The 26248-nt window shown below is 41.7% G+C and overlaps 1 protein-coding gene across 1 annotated transcript in view; it reads left to right on the top strand.

Annotated features, from left to right (window-relative positions):
- Positions 1 to 26248, top strand: part of SHQ1 (SHQ1, H/ACA ribonucleoprotein assembly factor) — a 133311-nt gene that overhangs the window by 14486 nt on the left and 92577 nt on the right. The window contains exons 5-6 of the mRNA XM_056137152.1: positions 5057 to 5169; positions 20831 to 20952. Of these exons, the coding sequence (XP_055993127.1) occupies positions 5057 to 5169; positions 20831 to 20952 (235 nt within the window). The remainder of the gene's footprint in view (positions 1 to 5056; positions 5170 to 20830; positions 20953 to 26248) is intronic.

Below are 26248 nucleotides of genomic sequence, written 5' to 3'. Positions count from 1 at the left end.
ATAACAAAATCTACCAGTAGAGTTGACATTCGTTTGTCAACTTCCTGATTGATCCCTCTCATTTCGGTCCCTTTCTAATGGCATGCCTCTCATTTCTCCCTCATAAATAAACCACTGGAATTAACGTTTATTATGCCTTAGCATAGCATTTGTCTTTTTTCTGTTGTTTTTGGGCCATGCCCAGTGGTGCTTAGGGGTTACTCCAGGCTCTGCACTCAGAAATTAGTTCTGGTGGTGTTGGGAGACTATTTGGGATTGAACCTGGGTCAGCTGCCTGCGGGGCAAATATCGTCCCCGCTGTATTATTGCTCTGCCTCTGCCAGCATATGTCTGGAACGTCTAAAATCATCAAACAGATGTTCAGACTTGAATTGAATGCACATTGCTATTCTGTTTTCTTTTTTTGATATGATACATATCTTTCACTTAAATTTTTGCTTTTATTATATTGCACAATTTCATATCTATGTGTGTGTATACCAGATTACAATATTGTAATATTGTAAAGTAGTATAAGTAGATCTGTACACATTGCTATTCTAAACACTTGGAATGCATGTTTTCCTTAGTATAGGGAAAAGTCATGGTTATAGGTAAGAAAACTCTAGGTGTAGTATAATATGTATATTAGTAACACAGTCTGTAAGCTTCTGTGTGTAGGAGTGGGATCACAAAAGGTTCTGAAATGAAACATTTTTCAAATATTTAGATTGGTGGCAAAGTATGTTGTGATTTGATGTAAATCTTTTAGAGGTTTTTTTCCCTCTTTCCACTTAGTGTGCATATTTTAAAAAATTGCTATAGTGACTCAGGTCCTCATATCCATAAGGCAGGTGATTTTCCGTCCCAGCCTTAGTAATGCATTTGAATATGGGGTGCTGTGCCAAACAATTTAGGGGGGTTTAAATAAAATAGGGCTGGAGCGATAGCACAGAGGTAGGGCGTTTGCCTTGCGTGCAGCCAGCCTGGTCGAGCCAGGTTCGATTCCTCTGCCCCTCTGGGAGAGCCCAGCAAGCTACTGAGAGTATCTTGCCCGCATGGCAAAGCCTGGCAAGCTACCCATGATGTACTCGATATGCCAAACACAGTAACAACGAGTCTCAAAAAAATGGAGACGTTACTGGGCCTGCTCGAGCAAATCGATGAACAATGGGAGGACAGTGTTTGTTTTGTTGGACAAATAAAATAGTGTGTATGTGTGAGTGTGTGAGTGTGTGTGTGTGTGTGTGTGCGCGCGCGCGCGCGTGCCCCATTTTCTTTTATAAACTCTTTAGAGAATAAAAAATCCTAGCACTTAGTACTCTCTGGGTGATATGGTCATTAGACATGGTCCTGCGGTGCCTGCACAGAAGCAGCCAACAATAATTGGTATATCTCTGTGCCAGGTGTCATGCTGGGTTCTTGTGGGGGCAAATCCATCTCCTTATTCTGTCATAGCAATCTTGCTGTTCCTTGTGCATGTTTACCAGTGTGCAAACCAACATAAGCCTTGTTAAGAATTCGTGTTTTCTTACTTTAGTTAAATCTGAAGAGTATGGTGTCTTTTAAGACAATTAGGAAATACAGAACTTATGAAAATCTAAGACAAACCAAGATGCACAACTCAGAGTCCTCTTTGGGGTTTGTGAGATTAGGAACTAGTTCTCCAACCCATCTCATTTACAACTGTTCCATTTGTGGCATTTATATTGCATGGTTAACAGCAGAGTGATTGCATAAGAGTCACAATGGTTTTCTGAAAAGTAGCATGGAGAAATGGAAACAATAACTGTGTAAATAACACAGCAATGAGAACATCTCTTCGGATTTCAAATGGTGTATTTTAAAAACTTCATCATTTTCTTAAATAGTGTTTTCTCCCAAGTTTATAGTTTTCCTAGTTTTGCCTTTGCCTGAGAAAATATCCATAAAATTTCATTGACTTCTCATATTTTATTGGTACTTTCGTTGCCTTTTTTTTTACTTGCAAAATAGCTTTTCACTAATGAGATGAGTATTATACTTTATAAAAACAGCAAAGAAAGTAAAAAAAATATACATAATTTTAACATCCAGGTAGTCTTCTCTAAATGGAATGATTTAACTTTCAGGGGGCATTTATACTTTTTTATGGTTTTGCTCAACACACTTTGTATAGATTTACACACACATTTTTAATGAATTTACACACACACACACACACACACACACACACACACACGATTCTCTTTCCTTTCTGAAATTACTGCCAGCCACCAGGGCGCCTTTGGAAAAGGGCCCTGACTGCTCAAAGTCAGGGCTTCACAAAAAGCTTCTGGCACTGGTGGTTGCCAATAACAATGATTCTAGAGTCTCTGGGCGCCAACCCAGCATGCTCTCGGGACCACAGCTGCCAGACATGGTGGGATGCCAGCCTTCAGGCCTCTTTTTCCTCTCACTGAGGGGACTTGAGGCTTTTGTTTTCAGGTCACCTGCTGGTGAGAGGTACTCAGTTCTTCTCTGGATAGTCTTTGCCTTAGCTATGTTGCAAATGTCTTAAGCTAGATTTAATCCTACTTGGTCTTCTGTTGGCAGTGCTCATCTTTAGAAAAGTCAGCTAAGAGGTGCCCTTTAAATGCTTTTTTAAAAGGAGAGAATTGGGGCTGGAGATAGTGCAGTGGGGAAGGTGCGTGCCTTGCTTGCAGCTGACCTGGATTTGATCCCCAGCACTCCATGCGCTCCCCACCTCCCCAGTCTTGCCAGGAGTAAACCCTGAGTATAGCTGGGTGTGAGCCCAGAGGGGGGTGGGGAAGACAGAGGGGATGGAGGGGGAAAGATGAGAATATGAATCACTTCCTACTGGAGCTTAACATTTTCATCTTATTTTTTTCTTTCCTTTGGGTGATAGCAGATTTTTCTATGCCTACTTTGCTCTTCAGTTTGTTCCCTTGTCTTGTGAGGGTTCACTTTGCACAGAGCCTACTGCAGACTCTTATTTTCTGCACACTTAAAGTTGCATGGCTGAATGTCGAGGTGCTGAGTCTGGAGGTGAGTGGCAGGAGGAGAAAGGCTCAGTCTTTCTTTAGTTTAATTCTCACTCCTTTGAGAGCAGGAGCCTCCTGCTCATCTCAAATTCTCTGTTCCCCAGACCTTCCTCACCTGTGATTTGCTGAATGAGTGTCAGTACTGAATGCTGATACCAAGTGGTAGAAGATAGACCAGACCCTGACCTGGAAAATTCTAGAAGATTGACAGTGATCATATAATGCATAAATAAAACAAGATAACGTCAGGGAGTGACCAATGAAGAAGTGATGTAACAGATGCTGTTGGAATGCATATGTGTGTTCTTTGCTTTAAAGTGGTTACCCAGAAAGGGTCTTTTGAGGAGATGTTACTTCCTTTGAGTTCTAAAGATTGATTCTTTACAAGATACTGTAATGCAAAGGTTCTGAGTTCCAGAAACAGGAAGCAGTCTGGTGAGATATAGGAAGATTGGAGATGAACGTGGAGTGCAGAAGAGCACTGCTGGGTTAGACAAAGCTTGGAGCCGTGGGTTCCAGCTCAGAGGCAGGATTTATTCTTAGTGCCATTGGTGAATTGAAATGCTTGAAGATGCTTCATTCCATTTATCTCCTGAAATGTAGTTATCTGCAAAGATTCATAGGTTATATCCTATTAAATTTGTATCTGACCCAGGTGAAATAATGAAGCGGGATGTTAAACCCCTGTTTAAAATTCTTTTTTGTTTTTGTTTTTGGGCCATATCTGCCTGTGTTCAGGGCTTATTCCTGGCTCTGTATTCAGGGATCACTTCTGGTGAGACTTGGGGGACTGTATGGGATGTCTGAGATTGAACCTGGGTTGGCCATGTGCAAGGCAAGTCCGCTACCTATTATACTGTTACTCTGGCCCCACCCAAAATATATTACCTTTTATAAAATGTACATACTAGAATATGTACATAGATAGAAATAGGGATGTTTTTGGTTTTAGTATACAGAGATATTGATTGCGTGGGGAGTCGGTTTCCTAGTTTCTTCCTTACTAATTCAGCATAGCTCATTTCTTTGTAGCACTTTCCCGTTCTCTTTTCCCTTCCCTCTGTTGTTGATGTTACAGTTGACTGGGGTCACATACACACACACGCTAGGTTGTGGTGCTGGCACATTTAGTTGTGCTTGCTGAGAGGGTGTGTGTGTGTGTGTGTGTGTGTGTGTGTGTATGTATGTATATATGTGTGTGTGAGAGATTCCTGGCCCCAGTGTCTACTACACCCTTGCAGGTACTAGCTGGGGTCACTCCCTTCTGTGGCAGTACTTGCAGTGTGACTTGTAAATCTCTTGCATCACTGGAGAATATATCAGTGCTGCCAAGCACAAACAACAGAGCTGCCCAGATCATACTCGGCACTTGTGAGAGACACTGGAACCTCCTCTTTGCTGCGAGGCAGGTGCTCTTAGTCACTGACCCTTCTATGGCAATTACTACTTGAGACCAGTTGAGCTACCCCTAGAAAGTAACAAAAGGAAAGTGTGTATAGGTGTCTCATTCCCAAGCCCTTTGTCTTCAGTTCTATAGGCATAAATAGGAAATGAAAGAGGAATGATAGAATTCTGTTTGCTGCGGAGGGGTGTGGGTTGTTGCATTGTTTAGTTCGTTTTGTTTTGGAGCCATGCCCGGCAATGTTCAGGAGTTACACCTGGCTCTGTGCTCAGGAATTATTCCTGGCAGTGCTCGGGGCCATATGAGATGCTGGGGATTGAATGTGGGTTGACGACATTCAAGGTAAATACCCTGTCTGCTATAGGATTGCTCTGGCCCCTGTTGCATTTTTTTTTAATGCTAAGTTTTTATAGCCTCGATAAATGTTCATTAGTTTGTTGTAAGGATTAAATGAGATCGTTCATGTGAAAACTTCTCTGGGGCCTGGCTTTTAGTAGGGGCTCAACAAGTGTTTCATGGGTTTGAAGCTAAGTGGCACAGGGCTCAGAAATGACTTAGATTTTCCCCGTGTCTCAGCACTTTGTTAAAATGTTTGTTTTTCTATGCTTGAATGGAGAGTAGCAGTTTTACTTTTTCTGTTTGACATTTTTAGGATGAACTGAATGATATTATCGATATTAAGGATCCAGACCACACTTCGGCAGCTGAACGAAGGCAGCAACGTCTGACTGCTGAGCTAGCCAAATTTGATTCTGATCATTATCTGTGAGTATAAAGTTTTTTGAGGATGAAGTAATTTATACAGCCATTTATGTAACAATGTGCAAGTGTCTTTTTTTTTTTTTGGTATGATAGGCATGTACCTGTTAGATATGGAAATGAGTGCTCAAAACGTGACTTTGAATTAATACACATCTGTTAGACTTCTGTGTTCTTTGTGAAATGTGGCTGTTGTTTTCTTGGTGCTTTTTGTAGGGGTCATGCCCAGGGGTGCTAAGAGGTTAGCAGGACTCTTGCTGGTGGGATAGAAGGGCATGTGGTACTGGGGGTTGAGTCTTGTAAAGCAAGGCATGGAATCTGCTACGTGAACATCCCTGACCACGGAATATTGCTTCTTGGTAGCTTATTTCAGCAATATAGAATTCCTTTAATGTTCTCCTTTGAAATTTTTTTTACCAGGTTTAAATAGAAAATTCTGAGTTCATGAGAATATCGCACTTCTCTTAGGTAGAATTTTATGGTAATTCATGGCATATAAGTATGGAAAAAAATTGGGAGAGGGTGGGTTTTCAGGCCACACTTGGTGGTGCTCAGGGTTTATTGCTGGCTCTGTGTTCAGGAACCACTCCTGGCAGTATGCAGGGGACCATATGTTGCATAAGGAAGACCAATGCATTCCCTGATGTACTGGATCCCCTGCCCTGCCATGTTTTAATTTCTTTAAGAATTTGAATATCCTTGTGTTGGCAGTTCTTGGTTGATCCAGGATGTTCCTAATACTGTCATCCACTTGCACTTGTAACAGAGCATTTGTTTCAAATTGGCAAGAATTCTTTGTTATAGTCTTCACAGAGAACCTAATGCTCAATTTTGTTGTTAATAGTGTTGTTAGCCATCACGTATGTCAGGCTTGTGTTTGCCTGTGGAATTTAATTGGGTATGTAAGTGATCACTTGAAGAAGGATTATGGTATCTCTTGGTGGCCAGGAGAGCAGCACCTATTTGAGGATGTGATTGTCTTCTGGTCTCTGTGATAGGCTCTGTGATAGGCTTTCTTAGCATATGTGTCATCTGTTGATGTTGCCTTAATTATTCTTCCTAAGCTCCGGGCCTACAGTTTCTAAGCTGCTAATATATGCAGCTATAATCATGTTTCCTGATAGTTGTATAAAGCTTTTTCATTTATCAAGTGCTTTCAGGTGATTTATTTTTACTCCGTTTTCAGAACAGCTGAGGAAAGCGGGTGGAAGGACTTGCCCAAGGTCACATGGCTGCTACGTGGTCTGACGGGGACTTGAAAGGAATTCTTCCCTTTTCATATCAAGTCTTCCCTTTTCATTTTGTGCTTCCTTTTCATGTTCACTCTTCACTTAAACTACTCTTTCTCTTGTAACTAACATCCTATCTCCTGTGGCACAGTGGGAGACTTAATTGGAATGGAAGAAATGTATCTTGTAATGTACAAATGCATTGAGTGATGTGTACTGATGATTGGTCAAATTCTTCAGCTTCCTATGTGAACTGGGGGAAGAGCAGGATGTGTTATACTTGGGAGGATATCTGAGATCCAACTCCATTCATGTTGCCATTTCTAATTACCTTTATCTCGCCAATTGTGATTTTAAAGGTCCACTGAAGAGTAATTTAAAGAAACCTATTTAAATCATGCTTCATATTAAAAGTGAAAATCCGTTGTCAGCATCTTTTCTCAGGCAAGTAGTAACAATGAATTTTATACGACTGAAATTTCAAGTGGGAGGGAACTTAATTAGAATAACTGCCAATCTCTTCTATAAAGAAAAGAAAAACTATGGCCTGAGAGAATTAGGGAATGGGAATTTCTAGGTAGCAGTGTGTTTTTATGTGTAGCCCTTATTTTTTTTTTCTACCAAAGCCAGTGTTCTTTATCCAGAAACTAATTTTTCTTCATAGTCTTACAAGAATGTACTTTCTATTTTCTTAAACCTCACGTTTAAATTTAATCACAACCAATCTAGAAACTGGGCACTAGGAAGTAAAGGTCTTTGTAATTTTTCTGGTAGCAATAAGATTTTGGCTAATTAAAAAAATATATGTATATAAAATATATAAAAATATGTATATAAATATATAATATATTTAAAATACATATATTTTAAATTAGTCAATTATATATTTGTATTTATGTGCACAAACATCTGCATGTATATATACATATATCTATATATACCTATATTTATCTACATGTCTATTGTTTTTGGGTCATACCCGGTGGTATTCAGAGCTTATTTCTGGTTTTTTGCTCAAGGATCACTCCTTGAAGGATTTGGGAGACCATCCGGGGTGCCTGTCAACCACATGCAAGGCAGATGCCTAAATTCTTGTACTATCTCTCTCGTCCTTATTGTAATTTTTGAATTACTCATTTACTGACTAACCCAAATCCCAAGTGAAAATCTTTACATTTCCCATGATGATTTTATTTTGTATATCTGTTTTTTATTAAAACACCATGATTTACAAAGTTATTCATAATACAGTTGTTTCAGGCACTTAGTGTTCCAACACCACCAGTGAGACCTTCCTTCCAACAGTGTCCTCAGTTTCCCTCCCAATCCCAATCTGTCCCCATAGTCACATAAAATACTTACTTTTTATTGCTTACTCCAACAAAACTTAAAGAAATGACAAATAGAATGATTAGAAAATAAGTCAGTAAGAACCAGTTTGTGATAGCTAAATAATTTAAACCTAAGTAAATAAGAAAGTTAAAACCATAATACAATATAATAAAATGCCTAGTCTCATTAACACACACACACACACACACATTTCTCCCTACACTTTATTTAAGCACTTGGTTTACAAGGTTGTTCGTGATGATTTGTTACAGGAATTTGGTATTCCAGCATCAATCCCGCCACCATCACCTTCCCTTCATCATTGTCTCCAGTTTTCCCAACCATCCTTGCCACAGGGGAGGCCCACAATAATTTATTTTATAATTCTTGTTACCAATAAATTGCTAACGGAATGATCAAAAATATTTCCTTAGAAGAAAATTAATGTAAGTTGTTGTATCTCGTCATGGAGACTCTAAGTCTTTGTTTGAGGGATTACTAAAATGTTGTTATAAGTTAAGCCTTCAGTATTGTTTCATTAGCTGAATTGGTTGCCTTCTACTGTTAATGTCCTCCTACTCTGGTGTGCCACTACCGGATCATCGGTGTTGCAAAGTTTGAAGATACCACATGGCATGGCTATGAATGTGGCCTTGTGATCCAGAAAACCCAAAATTTTAAGCTGGATGGTAAAGCTGGAGTTAAATTTTTAACTAGGTAGGGTCAAAAAGAATTTTTAACTCTTTGGGGCTGTGTGGGTGGATGAATGTTTTCTCAATGGGGAAAAGAGAAAAAGACTTACTTTATTATTATTATTTTTATATAGGAGTACTGCTATTTATTCAATCATTAATTAAGCTAATTGAATTGAACTCCACATGCCCTTTTTTATTCAGAATGTTAATTTTATTTTATTATTATTTTTTCCCCTTTTTATTGATTCACCGTGAGATAGTAACAAAGCTTTCGTGTTTGAGCTTCGGTCATACAATCATCGAACACCCATTCCTCCACCAGTGCACATTTTCCACCATCAGAATCCCCAATCTCCCTCCACCCCCCATTCCAACCCTTCCCCTGCCTGTGTGGCAGATAATTTCCCCCATACTCTCTCTGCTTTGGTTACATTTGATATATTGACACCAGTCCCACCACCACTCAAACCTGCCGGAAAGGCAGTGCTAGGCAATTTGTTTTGTATTGCTCGTTATGGATAGAATAGAATGTTCAGGAAGTTCTGTGTCTGGTCTTTTCCGGTAGCTTTAGTTTATAGTCTGTGGGGCTCTTGGCCTTTGATGAGATTACATGGCGCTGGGGGAAGTTTGTGGGTGTGACTGCCAAGCTACTGGAAAACTGGGGACCTTTGGGGAGGAGTCCCAGTCCTGATGCAAGTGGGCTTGGTGTCACGGGTTCCTGTATAACTGGGTTTTCCTGCTGGTCTGCTGTTGGGTGAGATTCATCCCATCTTAGGTGAGCTTGTTCCCTCTTGGGTGAGGCTCATCCAAGTGTGTGGAGAGTGGCCTTGGGCATGGCAGTGGTTGGGTTCTGGAGGTTTTCGGCTGCCAGGGTTTTCCTTTAGACAGGGAGGGAAACTAAACCTGCCCCCCTCCAAGATTTCCCGGTGAAGACAGCCTGGGGTGGGGTCAGGACATTCTCTTCTGGGAGCTTTAGTATATTCTCTCTGGGTCTTGGCTGTTGATGAGATTACATGGCACCTGGGCAGTTTGTGGGTGTGACTGCCAAGCTACTGGAAAACTAGGGACCTGGGGGGAGGAGGCCCAGTCCTGATCCAAGCGGGCTTGGAGATCTTAGTCACGGGTTTTAGCGTATCTGGGTTTTCCTGCTGGTCCACTGTTGGGTGAGGTTCATCCCATCTTGAGGGAGGCTCGCACCCTCTTGGGTGAGGCTTGTCAGAACGTGTGTGGAGAATGGCCTTGGGCATTGCAGTGGTTGGGTTCTGGAGGTTTTCGGCTCTTTAGGTTCTTTTTGGGGTGGGGAGGGAAACTCAGACTGCCCTCCTTCAAGGTGCCCCGGTGAAGACAACCTGTACTTCTCATTGGGTTCTGGAAGCTGGTGGCTGCTGGGATTTTTAGGGGAAAGGCAGAGGGACGACGCCTGCCCCTGTTTGAGGCACCTTGGTGAAGTTGTCCTGGCTTAAAGTTTGGAGGCATCTCTGCAGTGAGCTGCTCAGTTTGGAGATTCTTCTGTGTGTCTCTGGATCCTTAAGGAGCTTAAGTAGCAGCTGGAGGCAGTTTGTGGGCATGACTTCCAGAGTCCCATAGTGACGGTGGAGAAAGGCATATTGAGAGGGACCAGCCCATCCCCTATCCCTTGAGGCCTGGAGTTCGTTGTCACTGAACCTGTGTACTTGCACTTCTCATTGGGTTCTGGAAGTTGGCGGCTGCCGGGGTTTTAGGGGACAGGCGGAGGGACAACGCCTGCCCCTGTCTGAGGCACCCCAGTGAAGTTGGCCTGGCTTAAAGTTCAGAGGCATCTCCGTAGTGAGCTGCTTGGTTCAGAGATCGCTTTATGTGTCTTTAAATCATGGCCCTTGTTTCCATCTTTTCCAGAGAAATAAACTATTGGCATATGCCCTGCAGGGTGTGCCTGCTCGCCCACATTGCTCCGCATCACCGGCCCTAACTGTGAGCCACTGGTCCTAACTGCCCTAACTGCTGTCTTTTGATCTCTTTCGAGACTTATGGGTCTCTGAAATAAGGTCAATAAATGAGCTTATATAGCTGAGCTGGAGGTGGTTTGTGGGTGTGGCTCCCACATACCTAACTTTTGACCATTTAATTTCTTGATAAACTTGGCCCGAAGTTGTTGGGGTCTGACCAAAGGCACAGCAGCAATTTTGGGGTATCTGGAAGTGTGAAGGCACCATCAGGCTGCTGTGATGCACTCGCCCTGCAGGTATAGGTTGACCTGCTGGTGGCACCATACCCCCAAAAGATTTACTTTAAATTCATTATCCACCCTGCAGACAATACATTGTTTACATCATAACATTACTATTTATTTATTGTTTTTTCCACACCCAGTGATCCTTGGGCTTACTCCTGGTTCAGAGCTCAGGAATCACTCCAGGTGGGCAGAGGGTGGTGGGGAATTGGTGGTATGTTATGCAAGCTCCCTACCCATGGTACTATGGCTTACACCCCTATACACATTATTCTTTGACAGTTACAATACAATATATGTTATAGTGGTGACTTTCATGTTGTTCTTAAAACCGTGTTCTTAAAAAAAAAATCTCATCTCCAGTTTGGAAGAGCTTAAGGGTAGCTCAGTTGAATTTTACCCAATGCAGGATACAGTGTAGTAAGTGGATTCCACACACACACACACACACACACACACACACACACACACAAACGGTCGGGGAGCTGGAGAGATAGCACAGTGGGTAGGGCATTTGCCTTGCACGTGGCCGACCCGGGTTCGGTTCCCAGCATCCCATATGGTCCCCTGAGCACAGCCAGGAGTAACTCCTGAGTGCAGAGCCAGGAGTAACCCCTGTGAACTGCCTGTTGTGACCCAAAAAACAAACAAACAAAAAAAGGGTATGTATTTTTTTGTATGTTTGAATTTTGGTCACCTGGTGGCACTCAGGTATTCTTCTGGCTGGTCTCGGTGGACCATATGTGGTGCTGAGGATTAAACCCAAGTTGGCCACATGCAATGCAAGGACCTTACCCACTCTACTAGCTCTCCAGTCCCCAAATTTATATATTGCAAGGGCACATTTAAATAACCTTGGACTGCTATTAGTTTTAAATTTCATCTGTGAAGTCAGAATGTTATAAAAATGAAATGAAATTAGATGCTAAAAAAACCTGAATTTTTTTTTAATTGAATCACTGTGAAATAGTTACAAAGCTTTCATGTTTGAGTTTTAGTCATACAATGATCAAATACCCATTCCTCGACCACTGCACATTTTCCACCACCAATGTCCCCAGTATTCCTCCCCAATCCCACTGCTCCGCCTGCCTCTGTGGCAGACGATTTCCCCCTTTCTCTCTACTTTTGGGCATTATGGTTTGCAGTATAGATGAGAAGCTGCCATGTTTGGTTCTTTATCTACTTTCAGCACACATCTCCCATCCCAAACGATCCCTCCAATCATCATTGACTTAGTTATCCCTTTTCTATTCCAGCTGCTTTCTCCCCCAGCTCAAACAAGGCAGGCTGCTAACCATGGAGTAATATACCTGGCCCTTGTCTTTACTGTCCTTAGGTATCAGTCTCATGTTATTTTATATTCCACAAATGAATGCAGTCATTCTATGTCTATCCCTCTCTTTCTGACTCATTTCATTTAGCATGATAGTCTCCATGACCATCCACTTATAAGCAAATTTCATGACTTCATCTTTTCTAACACCTGCATAGTATTCTATTGTGTAGATGTACCATAGTTTCTTTAACCAACCTGTTCTTGGGCACTTAGGTTGTTTGCAGATTCTGGCTATTGTGAACAGTGCTGCAGTGAGCGTACAGGTGCAGGTGTCACTTCTACTGTGCTTTTTTGCATCCTTGGGATATATTCCAGGAGTGGTATTGAGGGGTTATATGGAAGCTCAATTTCTAGTTTTTGAAGAAATGCCCATTTTTTTTCCAAAAAAGGCCGGACAAGTCCGCATTCCCACCAACAGTGAAAGAGAGTCCCTTTCTTCCCACATCTGCGCCAGCACTGGTTGGTCTTGTTCTTTTGGATATGTGCCAGTCTCTGTGGTGTGAGATATCTCATTGTTGTTTTGATTTGCATTTCCCTGATAATTAGCGACGTACAACATATTTTCATGTGCCTTTTGGCCATTTGTATTTCTTTTGAGGAAGCTTCAGTTCATTTATTCTCCCGATTTTTGATGGAGTTGGAGGTTTTTTTCTTGTACAATTCTACTGATGTCTTGTATATCCTGGATATTAACCCCTTATCGTGTGGGTGTTGGGTAAATATTCTTTCCCATTCCGTGGGCTCTCTCTGTATTTAGTCATTGAAAAACTGAATGTTAAGAGTGTGACTTACTTATTTTTTCTGATGGTTTGCTGTCAGTCCAGCAGAACACATTCATTTTGATTATACACTGTCACTTATCATTCCTTGTGGATACATATAATATATAAATATATTTCTGGGAGGGCAGGGAGCACCCTGGAGTACCCCCTGGCAGCTCTCAGGGGTTACTTCAGGCTCTGCATTCAGGAATTACTCCTGGTGGTTCACAGGGGACCATATGGGTTGCTGGGGATTGAACCCAGGTCAACTGTGTGCTAGGCAAGTGCCCTACCCATTGTACTATCACTCCAACTCCACCTCCCCTGTTTCTTGTGAATATTATTTTAACCTTAGAATGGTTTGAAGGCCTCTTCCTTTTTTACTTACAATAATCAAGTTTGCATAATTTTCATGCTGTGAGTTTGTTTTTTTTCCCTTCCTTTCCCAGGCAGATTGTTTTTAATTGCCAGCATATTTACTGTAATTCATAAAATCTTGACTGTTTCCTACTTTGGGAGCATATCAAAGAATGTAGACAATGTTTAATATAGCTACAGAGAAGAAAAAGCATAAAAGTGATGAGTTAGCATCTGGGGAATCAATTTGAATTGTAATTTTACACTGCTGTCAGTTTGTTAAAGAAGATGGTATAAGCCTTGGGGATGGACTGAGTTCTCCAGTAGCGCTGAACTGAAGAAGAGAATTGCTGACTTCCAAGGATGCTCTCTGTCTAGATACTAAGCTTAGGAAAGAGCCTGAGAAGAAAATGTCATTGTTCCATTCTACCATGTGTGCACTTGTTTGCTTGGCGGTTACGTGTTTGAATGGCCAAGCAGTGTGGCAAACAGCACGGAGGGTATGACGGCTACCCACAGCGGGCTGCATTCCTGGGGCTTCCATTCTAGTGGTCAAGAGATAGTATTCAGTAGTGATTAATATAGCCAAGAACTGTGAGGGCTAGCAGGCATTTTCCTGATTCCACTATTTTATCACATACCTGTAAAGTCTTCCTTTTGACTTGGTTCAGTACCCCACCTTTCACTGCAGTCTTTTAACTTAGTCACTTGAAATTCATCTTTGACTTCTTTCTTATTTCACATTTCCAATCAATCGTGAAGTTGAGCCATATATCTCTTCACCATTTCTTTCACTCCGTTGGTTTCTGGCCCTCATCTGTGTCTAACTTATTACAGTTAGACTAATTGGCATTGTGACCTCCTATCTTCTGTAAATCCATCAGCTGTAAAACTACCAGTACAAGGTCATATGTACTAACAATGAAACTGCTTACATCCTTACTGGGATTATTTATTGCTGAAGCATAAGCTCCTAACTCTTCCACATGGCACAGAACCTTCTCTGCACTCTGCCTGGATGTCGCTTCCTGGTTTCCATTCCCCACCTATATTTACTGTTGTGACAGTACTGAAGGTTCAAACTTCTCTCCCCACTTGCTTCTCACATACTTCCTACTTGTAGTTTTCGTTTGCCAGGTCTTTTCTCCCTGGTCCCATCTTACCCGAAGCAAATTTTTTGTTTTGTTTTGGGGCCATCCCCAGCAATGCTCAAAGCCTACTCCTGGCTCTGCACTTAGGAATTACTCCTGGTGATGCTGCGGAACCACCTGTGGTGCCAGGGACTGACTTAGGTTGGCCATGTGTAAAGTAAATGCCCTCTCCACTGTGCTATTGCTCGGACTCTTACTGAAGTATTTTTTCCTTATCCTGTAAAACTGATCTCAGTCTTCCTACTGCCACCCAATTTCCCTAGACTGGCCGAGGAAATGCTCCATTGTTTCCTGTCTCATCTCATTCTCCTTACTGTTTTAGAACACTCTGGTTTTGTGTCCATGGTGCCATTAAATTCTGGAGGCCTGGAGGCAGGAGTGAGTCTGTAATCTTAATCTCCCTACACTCATCAAGTACCTGTGAAATTCAGGATATTTAACAGCTTGGAAATAATTGATTTTGGAACAGACAAAACTCAGTAAATCTCAGATTTTGTTCAAAAAAATCCTAAATAATGGACAGTGTAAAGAATGAACCATCACCATTTATAATCATTGGGACTATATAAATGAGATATTATTCAAAACAGTCATTGAAACCTTAGTAGTAGAGATACTGTTCTACAGTCAATTTTTGTGTTGGGGGGTTTAAATCATCTTTCTCCTGGCTCTATTCCTCTGCCAGTTCTCCATGGATGAGTCTGTTCTGTTCTAACTGATAAAAACCTGCTTGACAGCCCTCCCTCCCTCCCTGTCTCCTCCTCCTCTCTCTCTTTCTCTCTCTCTCTCTTTCTTTTTTTCTCTCTCCCCTAAAAAAGTGCTGCAAACTCAAGCTTTTAAAAAAAAATTTGTAAGGTAGTTCACAATATTTGATTACATTTAAGATTCAGACACCAGTCTCTACAATTATATTTTTTCCCTCCACCCATATTTGGGATGTTTCCTTCCCAAGTCCCAATCCCTGTCCCAACTGAAATAATATATTTTGTATTTTTTGTTATGAAAAACAGCTGAGAAGACTACAAAAAAGTTTCCATAGAGGAAATTACTGTGAAGATTGCTCTATTTTGGCAGGGGCCATTAAGACCTTCTTTAGGATATCACAAACTTGTTGTTAAAGGTTGAGTGATGTGAACTTCCATATATACATCTGAAAATATTTTTAAAAAAAAGAAAATATAAATATATACCAATCCCTCTATAATTGGTTGCCTGCTATTTGATCCCCATCAAATATGGTGTGGTACTCTTGGAGAATGGGTAGGGAGTGTCTTATGATGTGTTGTGCGGCCACAAATTCTGCTACGCGGTCTAGGAATAGGTTCACTCATGAGTGATGCTCAGACTGAGGGTGTGGGGAGCAGTCTTGAGCATGATGGATTTTGGGTAGTGGATTTTTTCGGCTGCTGGGGCTGGGTCCTTTGGGATGGGGAGGGCTCTTACCCGTCCTCCTCTGGGCTGCCCTGAGTGAAACAGTCTGATGCGGGGTTTGGTAACATGGCTATGGTGGGCATCATGTTGCTCCCTTCTGGGAGAAAAAAGGTGTTCGATCTGGATGGCGGCTGATGACAAGGCTGGCAAGAGGTGGCTTATGGGCGTGACCTCTGGATCACTGGAGATAGGGGAAAACAGCAAAGGATCTCTGCTCCCGGTCCCATTGAACCCAAAGTCCTGAGTCACCAAGTTCTGCTCGTACCTGGGGCAAACTCAAGCAGTGCTGTCTGCTGATCTTTTCAGTCCCTGTCTGAGTAAGTGGCACTGTGGTCAGCTGAGTTACTGAAACCAGACTCCCTTACTGAGGACCTTAGCCTTCGCACCTGTAGCCTGAGGATTCTAGCTTCTATCTAGATCTGTTCATTTTGCTCTGTGTCCTCTGCTACTATCCTGTTCTAAATTACCATTATTCTTTTTCCTATAGGTGTCTCTATTTTTTGGTATTTAAAAAAATATTTTTGGCCACACCTTATGCTTCAGGGGTTACTTCCAATTCTATGCTCATGGGTAATTTTTTTTTTAACTTTATTTTTTTTCCCTTTATTGTATTTTATTTTTTTTTAAAGTTGTAGATTTACAATTTTTTGTGTTTTGGTTTCAATTATACAATGATCAGATACCCATCCCTCCACCAGTGCCCATTTTCCACCACCATGGATAATATCCCTCCCACCCCCATCCCCCCATCCCCCCTGTCTCTGTGGCAGGGCAATCCCCTGTGTTCTCTCTCTCCTTTTGGGTGTTGTGGTCTGCAAAAGAGGCATTGAGTGGCAAACATGTTCAGTCCATAGTCTACTTTCGACATGCATCTCCCCTCCTGGGAGGATCCTCCAAACATCCTTTATTTGGTGCTCCTTTCTCTATCAGAACTGCCCTTTCCTCTAGGATACCCGGCTGGCCTCTAAGTTATGGAGTAATCCTCCTGGTGCTGATCTCAGCTATTCTTGGGTATTAATCTCATACTTTGTTACTTTATATCCCCCAGATGAATGCAATCTTTCTATGTCTATCCCTCTCTTTCTGACTCATTTCGCTTAGCATGATACTTTCCATATTGTACCACTTGTATGTAAATTTCATGACTTCATCTTTTCTAAGAGCTACATAGTACTCCATTGTGTAGATGTACCAAAGTTTCTTTAACCAGTCATCTGTTCTTGGGCACTCAGGTTTCTTCCAGTTTCTGGCTATTGTAAAGAGTGCTGCAATGAACAAACAAGTGCAGATGTCACTTCGACTATACATTTTTGCCTCTCTGGGATATATTCCCAGGAGTGGTATTGCTGGGTCAAATGGGAGCTCAATTTCTAATTTTTTGAGAATCGTCCATACTGTTTTCCAGAAGGGCTGAACCAGTGGACATTCCCACCAACAGTGAAGGAGTGTCCCTTTCTCGCCACATCCACGCCAGCATCAGTTGCTTTTGTTCTTTTGAATGTGGGCTAGTCTCTGAGGTGTGAGATGGTATCTCATTGTGGTTTTGATCTGCATCTCCCTGATGATTAATGATGTAGAGCATTTTCTCATGTGCTTTTTTGCCATTCGGATTTCTTCTTTGAGAAAGTTTCTGTTCATTTCATTGCCCCATTTTTGGATGGGGTTGGATGTTTTCTTCTTGTGGAGTTTAACCAGTATTTTGTATATCCTGGATATCAACCCCTTGTCAGATGTGTATTCGGTGAATATCCTTTCCCATTCTGTAGACTGTCTTTGTATTTTGGTCACTGTTTCTTTGGAGGTGCAGAAGCTTCTTAGTTTAAGATAGTCCCATTTATCTATCTCTGTTTTCACTTGCTCGGCCAGTGGCGTGGCATCTTTGAAGATACCATTAGCTTCAATGTCATGGAGGGTTTTGCCAATTTTATCTTCAATGTACCTTATGGTTTCTGGTCTGATGTTGAGGTCTTTAATCCATTTTGATCTTACTTTTGTACATGGTGTTAGGCAGAGTTCTGAGCCTATTTTTTTGCATGTAGCCGTCCAGTGATGCCAACACAATTTATTAAAGAGGCTTTCCTTACTCCACTTCACATTACTTGCACCTTTATCAAAGATTAGATGAGCATATGATTGAGGAAAGATGTCAGTGTATTCAACCCTGTTCCATTGGTCTGCAGTTCTGCCTTTGTTCCAGTACCATGCTGTTTTAATTATTACTGCTTTGTAGTACAGTTTGAAGTTCGGGAGGTTGATTCCTCCCATTTTCTTTTTCCCAAGAATTGCTTTAGCTATTCGTGGGGGCTTATTGTTCCATATAAATTTCAGGAGTGTTTGCTCCATTTCTTTGAAGAATGTCATGGGTATCCTTATAGGGATTGCATTGAATTTATACAATGCTTTTGGTAGTATTGCCATTTTGACAATGTTAAGTCTCCCGACCCAGCTCATGGGTAATTTTTGGTGGTGCTCAGGGGACCACCTACTGCCAGGGATCAAACTCAGGCCACTTGCATGCAAAGCCTGTTTGGCATCCTTTGAGCCACTGAGCTCTCCCTGTCCCCAGTGGTTTTCTGGGGATGTTCCTCATTCTGCACTCAGGAGTGACCCCTAGTGGTGCTTGGGAGACTGTTCAGTACCAGAGATTGAACTCTGGACCAGTGCATACAAGGCAAGTGTCTTCCTTTCTCTACTATTTTTCTGTCCTGGAATGTGTTTGTCCTTGTAGCTTTCAGTCTGTAGTGAGAGTGATGTTTCTAAAACATGCAGTGTCCTCAACGTAAGTTTATAAAGTTCAGCTGTTGTTAGGGATAAAAATACTCTAGATTTATTTTTTTTAAATATGGCTTGCAAGATGGTTGTCAGTTATTAGCTTTTTGTTCACTGAAATGTACCATCTTGTTTTCTTCCCTTTAATAACTGTTCTTTCATTCAGAGTATTCTCTCACCTTTCTTAATCTGGTTAATATTAGTTATCCTTCAAAGCTGTTAAATTGCATTTGTTTTTGGGGGGAGAACTTACCTGTCACCCAAGCTTCATTTTGTGCAGATTCTTGTGTCATCAACATAGCACCTGTTCTTTGTTTCTGTTTGAGAGTTGGTGTCATAAGGATCACATTGTCTATGTCCTGTAATGTAACCCCAGTGTCTGCTGGGGAGTGTGGATCAGGGCTCAGAGTCAGTGGTTTTTATCAGCTTACTAACACTTAGCCATTTAGCTCTTATTGCTTATCCTTTTGAAATTCATTTCCCAGAAAAACTTTGTGGATGAAAGTTTATAGTAGAAACCCAACTGAAAATATTTTCCCTTTTTTTCAAGGAGAAAGGGATGCATTGCCAGAAAATTGACTCTTAGCATGTTTAGTTTATCATGTAACTCTTTGATCTAGTCCCCTGGGCCTTATCCAGCTGAAAAATAAAGGTATTGGGAGTTACTGTATTAAGATGATTACCATTTGACCTTGTCCAGTATGTCCATATATGCATCTATGTTTAAAATGCATTTTCTCGAGATGAAATGGAAATGTTTCTTTTGGTTAAGATCTAGGGCTACAGGAGGCTGGAGAGATAGTATAGCAGGTAGGTGCTTGCCTTGCTCATGGCTGACCTGGGTTCAATCCTTGGCATCCCATATTGTTCCCTGAACACAGCCTGAAGTAATTCCTGAGATCAGAGCCAGGAGTAACTCCTGAGCATCGCCATAACAAAAAGGATCTTGGATTACCAAGTAAGACTTAAGTGAATTCAAATCCTAGCTACATTTTGTTTTCCTTTGACCTTCACCCTGACCAATAACTTGTTGGATTCTCAGTTTCGATCCATGTTAAATAATAGTAGTATTAATAGTATCCTCTACCTATGGAGGGAGGATTCTGCGAGTAATTGATGAAGAGCCTTTAGGGCAGTACTTGTGTCACATATGAAGAACTCAGAAAGTTATCTGTGTTCCTTAGAAGTTTTAAGAGATTTCCATATTTCACTTGAAAGAAAAAAGTATTTAAGGTTAAAAATATGTCAGCTAGAAAGTGCAATTTATCAAAACAATTTCTTGAAGTTCTTATTAACTAAACTATAAATGAGTGTTTCATCATAAGTTATACATTCTGTCATTCCCCCCTCCCAAAACCAATTTATAGCTTCAAGTGCAAGTAGCATAATTCAGCATAATTTCTGAATAAGTGTCCTCCAGAAGTATATTTGAGTGTAGTAGTTACTTTTTTTTATTAGACCCCTCTCCAGCAACTATAGTTCTCAGGAGCTCAGGGGCCCCACCAGTGCTTCTTGGTCAGCTTGAGCAGTGTGTTAATGCCAGGTCCTAAGGATGTGGTGGTGCTGGTCCTTATAGTGTCAGGGGTTACTTGAGCCACCCCAGCAATGCTTGGAACCTCCAGGACTGCACTTGGAGGTATTTGGGGGCCTCTTAGGGCTGTGCCCAGGTGATGCTTGGTGCTGGGGGAATGACTTCAACTATGTGGTACAGGTGATAGAACCTGGGTCAGACACATGCTATGCATGTGCCCTAACTATCGTACTTTCTCTAGGTCCCTGTTCTTCAGTTTAAAACTGAGAAAGTAATCTGCAGGAGAAGTAACTGTCTCATCCTTACAAAAAGACTGCTTTTATCTTTTTCTCTGTTTTTAGAGAATGGAATTAAGATTAATTAGCTAAATAATGTGCGCCCAGGTAGAAAATGAGTATACATGCTAAGAAAAGACTGTATATGCGTGCTTACTCATTTGGTAGATATACTGTCTCTGAATTTCTTACTGCTGTTTTTCTCGCTGGTGGGGTTTAAAGTGTCTTTCTTTTATTGTAACCAGACCAAAATTCAAGCTGCTTGCTGACACACTTGCTAGGTTGTAAGTTTCCAGGTCTTCTCCATCACTTACCTCTGTGACTGAATGGGATGGACTGCATCTGGGGCAGGTATTCCACATAATTTGCATTTCAAGGATCAACTATGTCCCTTAGTGCAGTGTTACCTCCATTTCCTTTGGTGATTGTCATCCACAAAGGAAGTTAATGTAGTGCTCAGTTTTTTCTTGAAGTATGCTTTGAATTAACAATCTCTTTTTAGTGCAAATGTGGTGACTTACGATAACATTTTCAACAATGAGAACCAGCACATCTTGGTAACATTCCATTTTTCCACTCCCCGACCAGAGCTGACTTTTTCGAAGATGAGGCGGTTGAACAGGTTTTGAAGTATAATCCATGGTGGACTGATATATATTCGAAAATGGTAGCCTCTTTGGGAAAGAATCAAGAAAATCACGATGCAATAGGTAAGAAATTCAGTCACACTCATTTGTTTACTGTCTTCCATGTTACAAAGCATTCAGTTGTAATTGCCTCACAGAACAAAGATACTATTTTAGTTTGCTAGTTTTGGAAATGGGATCTTACCCCAACTGGAAAATGCCTCTTAATAATTAGATCAGGGAGATAGTACAGTAAGACTTATCTGAGGCCAGCAGGCAGGGCACTTACTTGCATACGACTGACTGGGGTTCTATCCCCAGCACCACATATGGTTCCCAGAACACTGCCAGGAGTGATTTCTGAGCAAAGAGCCAGGAGTAAGCCTTAAGCACTGCCAGATGTGGCCAAAAACAAAACAGTGGAAAATAAAAAGTAAAATATTTTGAAGTCAATCTAAGGACATGTACACCAGGACATTTGAAGTTTTTGAATAGAGTTTGAGACGTGAATATTCCTCTGTGGTAAATGCACTTGGGTTTTAATAATGGTGAGAAACACTCAGTTTTCATTCAGTTTATTGAATGGCTTATATGTCCTTCCCCCCATTTTTTTCACAAGTGGCTCTATGAGGAAGCAGGAGTAACTGTCCCTTGCAGATTATAGGTGGACCTGAGTTTTACCAGTGAAAGCTAGGGAGGTGGGGGTATGTGTTCAACAGATCCATAGGAGACACTATATCAGCCTTAGTACTTAGCCTAATGTTTTTCACATAGAGCCCTTTCTTAACGGTTCTCTCATTACCACCTGTTTTAAGTGGACAGTATGCTTGAAGCCTGTAAATTAGAATGACACCTTCATAACATAAATCAGCATTTAGGTGTTTTCTACCAGGTGGAACAATTGCTGCTATAATCTTTTAGAAATTTTCCTCTACTGCACCACAGAAACTCACTTATAAATGACAGTATGTTGTTGGTGTTTGATTTTAGTCCTTTCAGGAATGTCCCACTCTACAGATAGATTTTAGGCTACTGAATGACTAATACAGTTTATATGGGTTAATTGTGCATGCTCTGTAGATCTGCTCAAAAAATTTGCTTAAACTTAAATCATCAATTCTCCTTTTGAGTTTCCCCAATTTTAGTGTTGCATTTTGATGAGGGGAAGAGGAAGAAATTTGTGGTTGTGAAGTTAAGTTTTCTGTCCACAAGGGTGAGCTAGTTGCCTAAAAATCAGAGAAGGCTTTCCTTGTGATTCTTAGCATAACTTTGAATTAGTGCTTGGTATATAATTTTAGCAGGAGATGAAACAAGTCTATCCGTTTAACCTCTAACCTGGTTGACCTTTCATCTTCAACTGATCTGTGGTGAGTAGCCTAATTGAGGCATTAGGGATAATTGTGACTGCTAACACAATAACAACAAAAGTCTCCAATGGAGACGTTACTGGGCCCGCTCGAGCAGATCGATGAACAACGGGAGGACAGTTGTATTTTTGTTGTTATAAATGAACACAGTGATTCCTTCTAAAGATCATTGTTTAAAATAGCAAGGGCTTGTGATCTCATGGAGAACTTGAAGTCTGTGTTGTGCAGCAAGTGCCTCTTCTAAATGTGTCGAGGATAGAGTAAGTATAGGATCGAGAGTAAACATGGGACTGGAATTGAAAGTTTTGCTCCTCGCTAGGCTGACTGTGATCTTGCAGTCTCTAGGGTTGCTTTGGAAATCTTATATCTACCTCATCAAGCTGTCTGTGGGACTGAATGAGACAGTATATTTATTTATTTATTTGTTTATTTAATTTTTATTAGTGAAACACCATGAGGTACAGTTGTAGACTTACAAATTTTTGTGCTTGGGTTTCAATTATACAATGATCAAATACCTATCCCTCCACCAGTGCCCATTTCTCACCACCACAGATCCCAGTATCCCTCCCACCCACCCCCACCGCACCCTGCCTCTGTGGTAGGGCGTTCCCTTTTGTTCTCTCTCTCCTTTGGTGTGTTGTGGTTTGCAAAAGAGGCATTGAGTGGCAATCATGTTTGGTCTCTAGTCTACTTTCAGCATGCTTCTCCCATCCTGGGAGGATCCTCCCAACACCCCTTATTTGGTGCCCCCTTCTCTATCTGAGCTCCCTTTTCCCCTAGCATGTGTGGCTGGCCTCCAAGCCATGGAGCAAACTTCCTGGTACTAATCTCGGCCACTCTTGAGTGTTAGTCTCCTATTTTGTTACTTTATGTTCCCCAGATGAATGCAATCTTTCTATGAGACAGTATATTTAAAACCCTTTTCATGCTGTAGAAATTTTTATTAGAGGGCAAGATCAAAGGTGGTGGAGGACACATGCCATAACCATACTGCCAGACCCTTGCACCAGGCTGTTTCACTCAGGGTGCCCTGGAGGGGGACGGGTGAGACCCCTCCCCAGCAGCCGAAAACCTGCAGCATTCAACCGCTGCCATGATCACAGTGGCTCTCCACATGCTCAGGCCTAGCATCACCCATGAGTGAACCTATTCCTGGACCACGCAGCTGCATTTGTGGCCGTGTGAAAACTCATACTGCACGCCACCCATACTACAAGAGCATTGCACCACATTTGATGGAGTTTAAAGTAGAAGGCAACCAATCTTAGAGGGAAATACACACACACACACACACACACACACACACACGCACACAAGGCTCAACCTTTAACAATATGTTAGTGATCTCTTATAGAAGGGTGTAATGGCCCCTGGGTAAAATACAACAATCTTCACACTCTTTCCTCTTAATCACTTAACTTAATCACTTAACTTTCCGTTAGTCGTGGATTTGCTCAAGCGGGTGCCAGTAACATCTCCATTCATCCCTGTCGCGTGCCAGTGTAGCCCAATGGCATCTGTTCGCTTTGGGAACATGAAGAGCCTCAAACTGATCGTTCATGGTCTTGATGAAGAAGTCTGACCATCTGGTAGGTGGGCGGCCACGCGGTCTTTTGACATCCCGTGGGATCCAGTCGGTAACAGCTCTAGTCCAGCAGTCGTCTTTAAATCTCATTACGTGACCAGCCCATCTGATTTTTGACACCTTGACAAACGAGACAGCGTCCCTGATTCTTGATCGTCGACGGATGTCGGAACTCCGGATTCTTTCTCTCATTTGAGTGAGACGTGATATTCCAAGCATAGCTCTTTCAATTCCTCTTTGGGAGACCCAATAGCGTTCTCATCCTGTTTGCTTAGGGCCCAGGTCTCTGAGGCATATGCTAATGCAGGAAGAACAGTGGAATCAAAGAGATGTGCCCGGAGCCGGAGGTTCTTCGTCCTCTTAGCTAATTCTTCGACGTTCTTGAAGGCGTTCCAAGCCCCTCTCTTCCTCCTGCGCAGCTCGGGTGCCAGGTCATTTGTCATGTTGACTTCTCGACCTAGGTACACATAGCTGTTGCATTCGGAGATGGTCGTTCCATTGAGAGTGAATGGGGCATCAGGAACAAGGCTGTTTCTCATAAACATTGTCTTCGTAAGATTCATCTGTCGTCCTACCTTTCCACACTCACAGTCAAAGTCGGCCAGCATTTGTGCCGCTTGGCTGATGTTTGGTGTTATTAGAACGATGTCATCAGCAAAGCGGAGGTGGTGTAGTTGCCGACCATCTATCTTCACTCCCATTCCTTCCCATTCCAGTCGTTGCATGATGTTCTCGAGGGTGGCACTGAAGAGTTTCGGTGAAATGGTATCACCCTGCCGAACCCCTCTCTTGACATCAATGATTACTTCTTTGTAGAATGGTGAGATCCTGGTAGTGAATCCGCAATACAGCTCATGGAGGATCTTGATGTATTGAGCTCTTTCCTCTAAGGAAAATATTTTGTAACATTTTCAGCGGTTTTTCATAACAAACAATACAAAATAAATGATTTTGATTCTGAAAGAAAAAAACAAAACAAAAACAAAGACGGTGGAGTTAGGGATGGAATGGCTTCTTTGTCAAATGATCATTTTTGTACTTTTTTTTTTTTTAAAGCTTTAAGGGTATTTTGTTAACTGGATTTCCCTCCCCCTATCCCCACTGTCCTTATTTTCTTACTCAAATACTTGCATTACCCATATTTAGAGAAATAAAGTGAAGTATCTTGAACCAGAATAAAAGAAATAAACCTGAAAGTTCTCTGTCTGGGAGCATGTGCTGCTTCAGCATCCTTTTCCTTCCTTTTCCTCTCTGTGCTTCTCTACTCTCCAGATCTTTTTTCCCCCTCTGTGTCATTGCAGGGGGTGCTGCCTCTTTCAGACTTTCTCATCAGCTGTTGCCAGGCACAATTAGTAGTGCAAATGTGAGGATTTGGGGGGTCATGCTGGCATCTTTGATTCATCCTTATAAAGTAGCAAGTTGACTGGATTTGAATTCCAAGGTAAGCCTTTGGCTTTGAACTCTGGTCCCTATTCTTCTTTGTCTTGGTGAACTTTGCTCCCTATCTTTGTCTTGGTTATGATCGTTGGTTTTGACCCAAGCCTCGGGTGACAGCAGTTACATCTTCTGTTTTGTAAGGGTCCTACTCTTTCTTCTCAAAGGTTGATTTTATATATATTGATTTTATATTTATTTATTTTTCATATACACAGACACACACACACAAACACACAAGGCTTGGGAATATTCGGGAATGTGTGATGCTACACAATCCAACTAAACTCAGAATGACAAGGATGGACTTTCATTGCCCAGGTTGTCTCTCAGTGGTTAATCTCGGCCTGAGAATCTTGGCAACTGAAGTTGTGTTACAACACCCAGTAACATTCCTCGTCAGCCATTTTCCAAGCAGGGATATCTATGGGCTGCAATGAATGCTTCAGTGTCTGTGGAGCTAATTGTCAGTATGGGCTATGAAAATTGTGGTGCTATGGGGCTGCCCATTCCAGTCAAGGATTTGAATGCAGTGCATTTTCCTTGGTTCCCGCCATCTGTTTCCAAAAAGAATAGTGGACAGTGTAATACACTTGCATTCCCTTAAGGGGGAGCCAGGTTGTGTGTAGTTTAATAATTGACCTCCCCTTCCTGGAAGATCCTGTTGCTGGAAGATAGGGGTGCTTGTTTAGGAGGGAGATTTTGAGAAGTGGAGTTCGAAAGACTTAAAACAGAATTTGAAAACGTGCTAAGGTCAGTTTGTGTCTTGGAAGAATCCTTTTAGGAAGTGGCCCTGGGACATCTGCTCCAGTGGCGGGGCACCCATTTCTTCCTCCAGTGAATTGAGCTTTCAGCTGGCTTTTGTTTGACTATAGATTATTTATAGAAGTATAATTAACGAAAATGTTGTGAACTCTATAACAAAGCTGCTTTGTAGCATTGCTAAGTCATACAAATGCATGACAAATGTTACTTGTTGGCAATCATCCAA

Source organism: Sorex fumeus, unplaced genomic scaffold (assembly GCF_029834395.1).
Source record: "Sorex fumeus unplaced genomic scaffold, SorFum_2.1 ptg000122l, whole genome shotgun sequence".
In the NCBI taxonomy this organism is placed as follows: Eukaryota; Metazoa; Chordata; class Mammalia; order Eulipotyphla; family Soricidae; genus Sorex; species Sorex fumeus.
The sequence above is the reverse complement of the archived record's forward strand: the minus strand, read 5'-3'. Positions and strand labels throughout refer to the sequence as shown.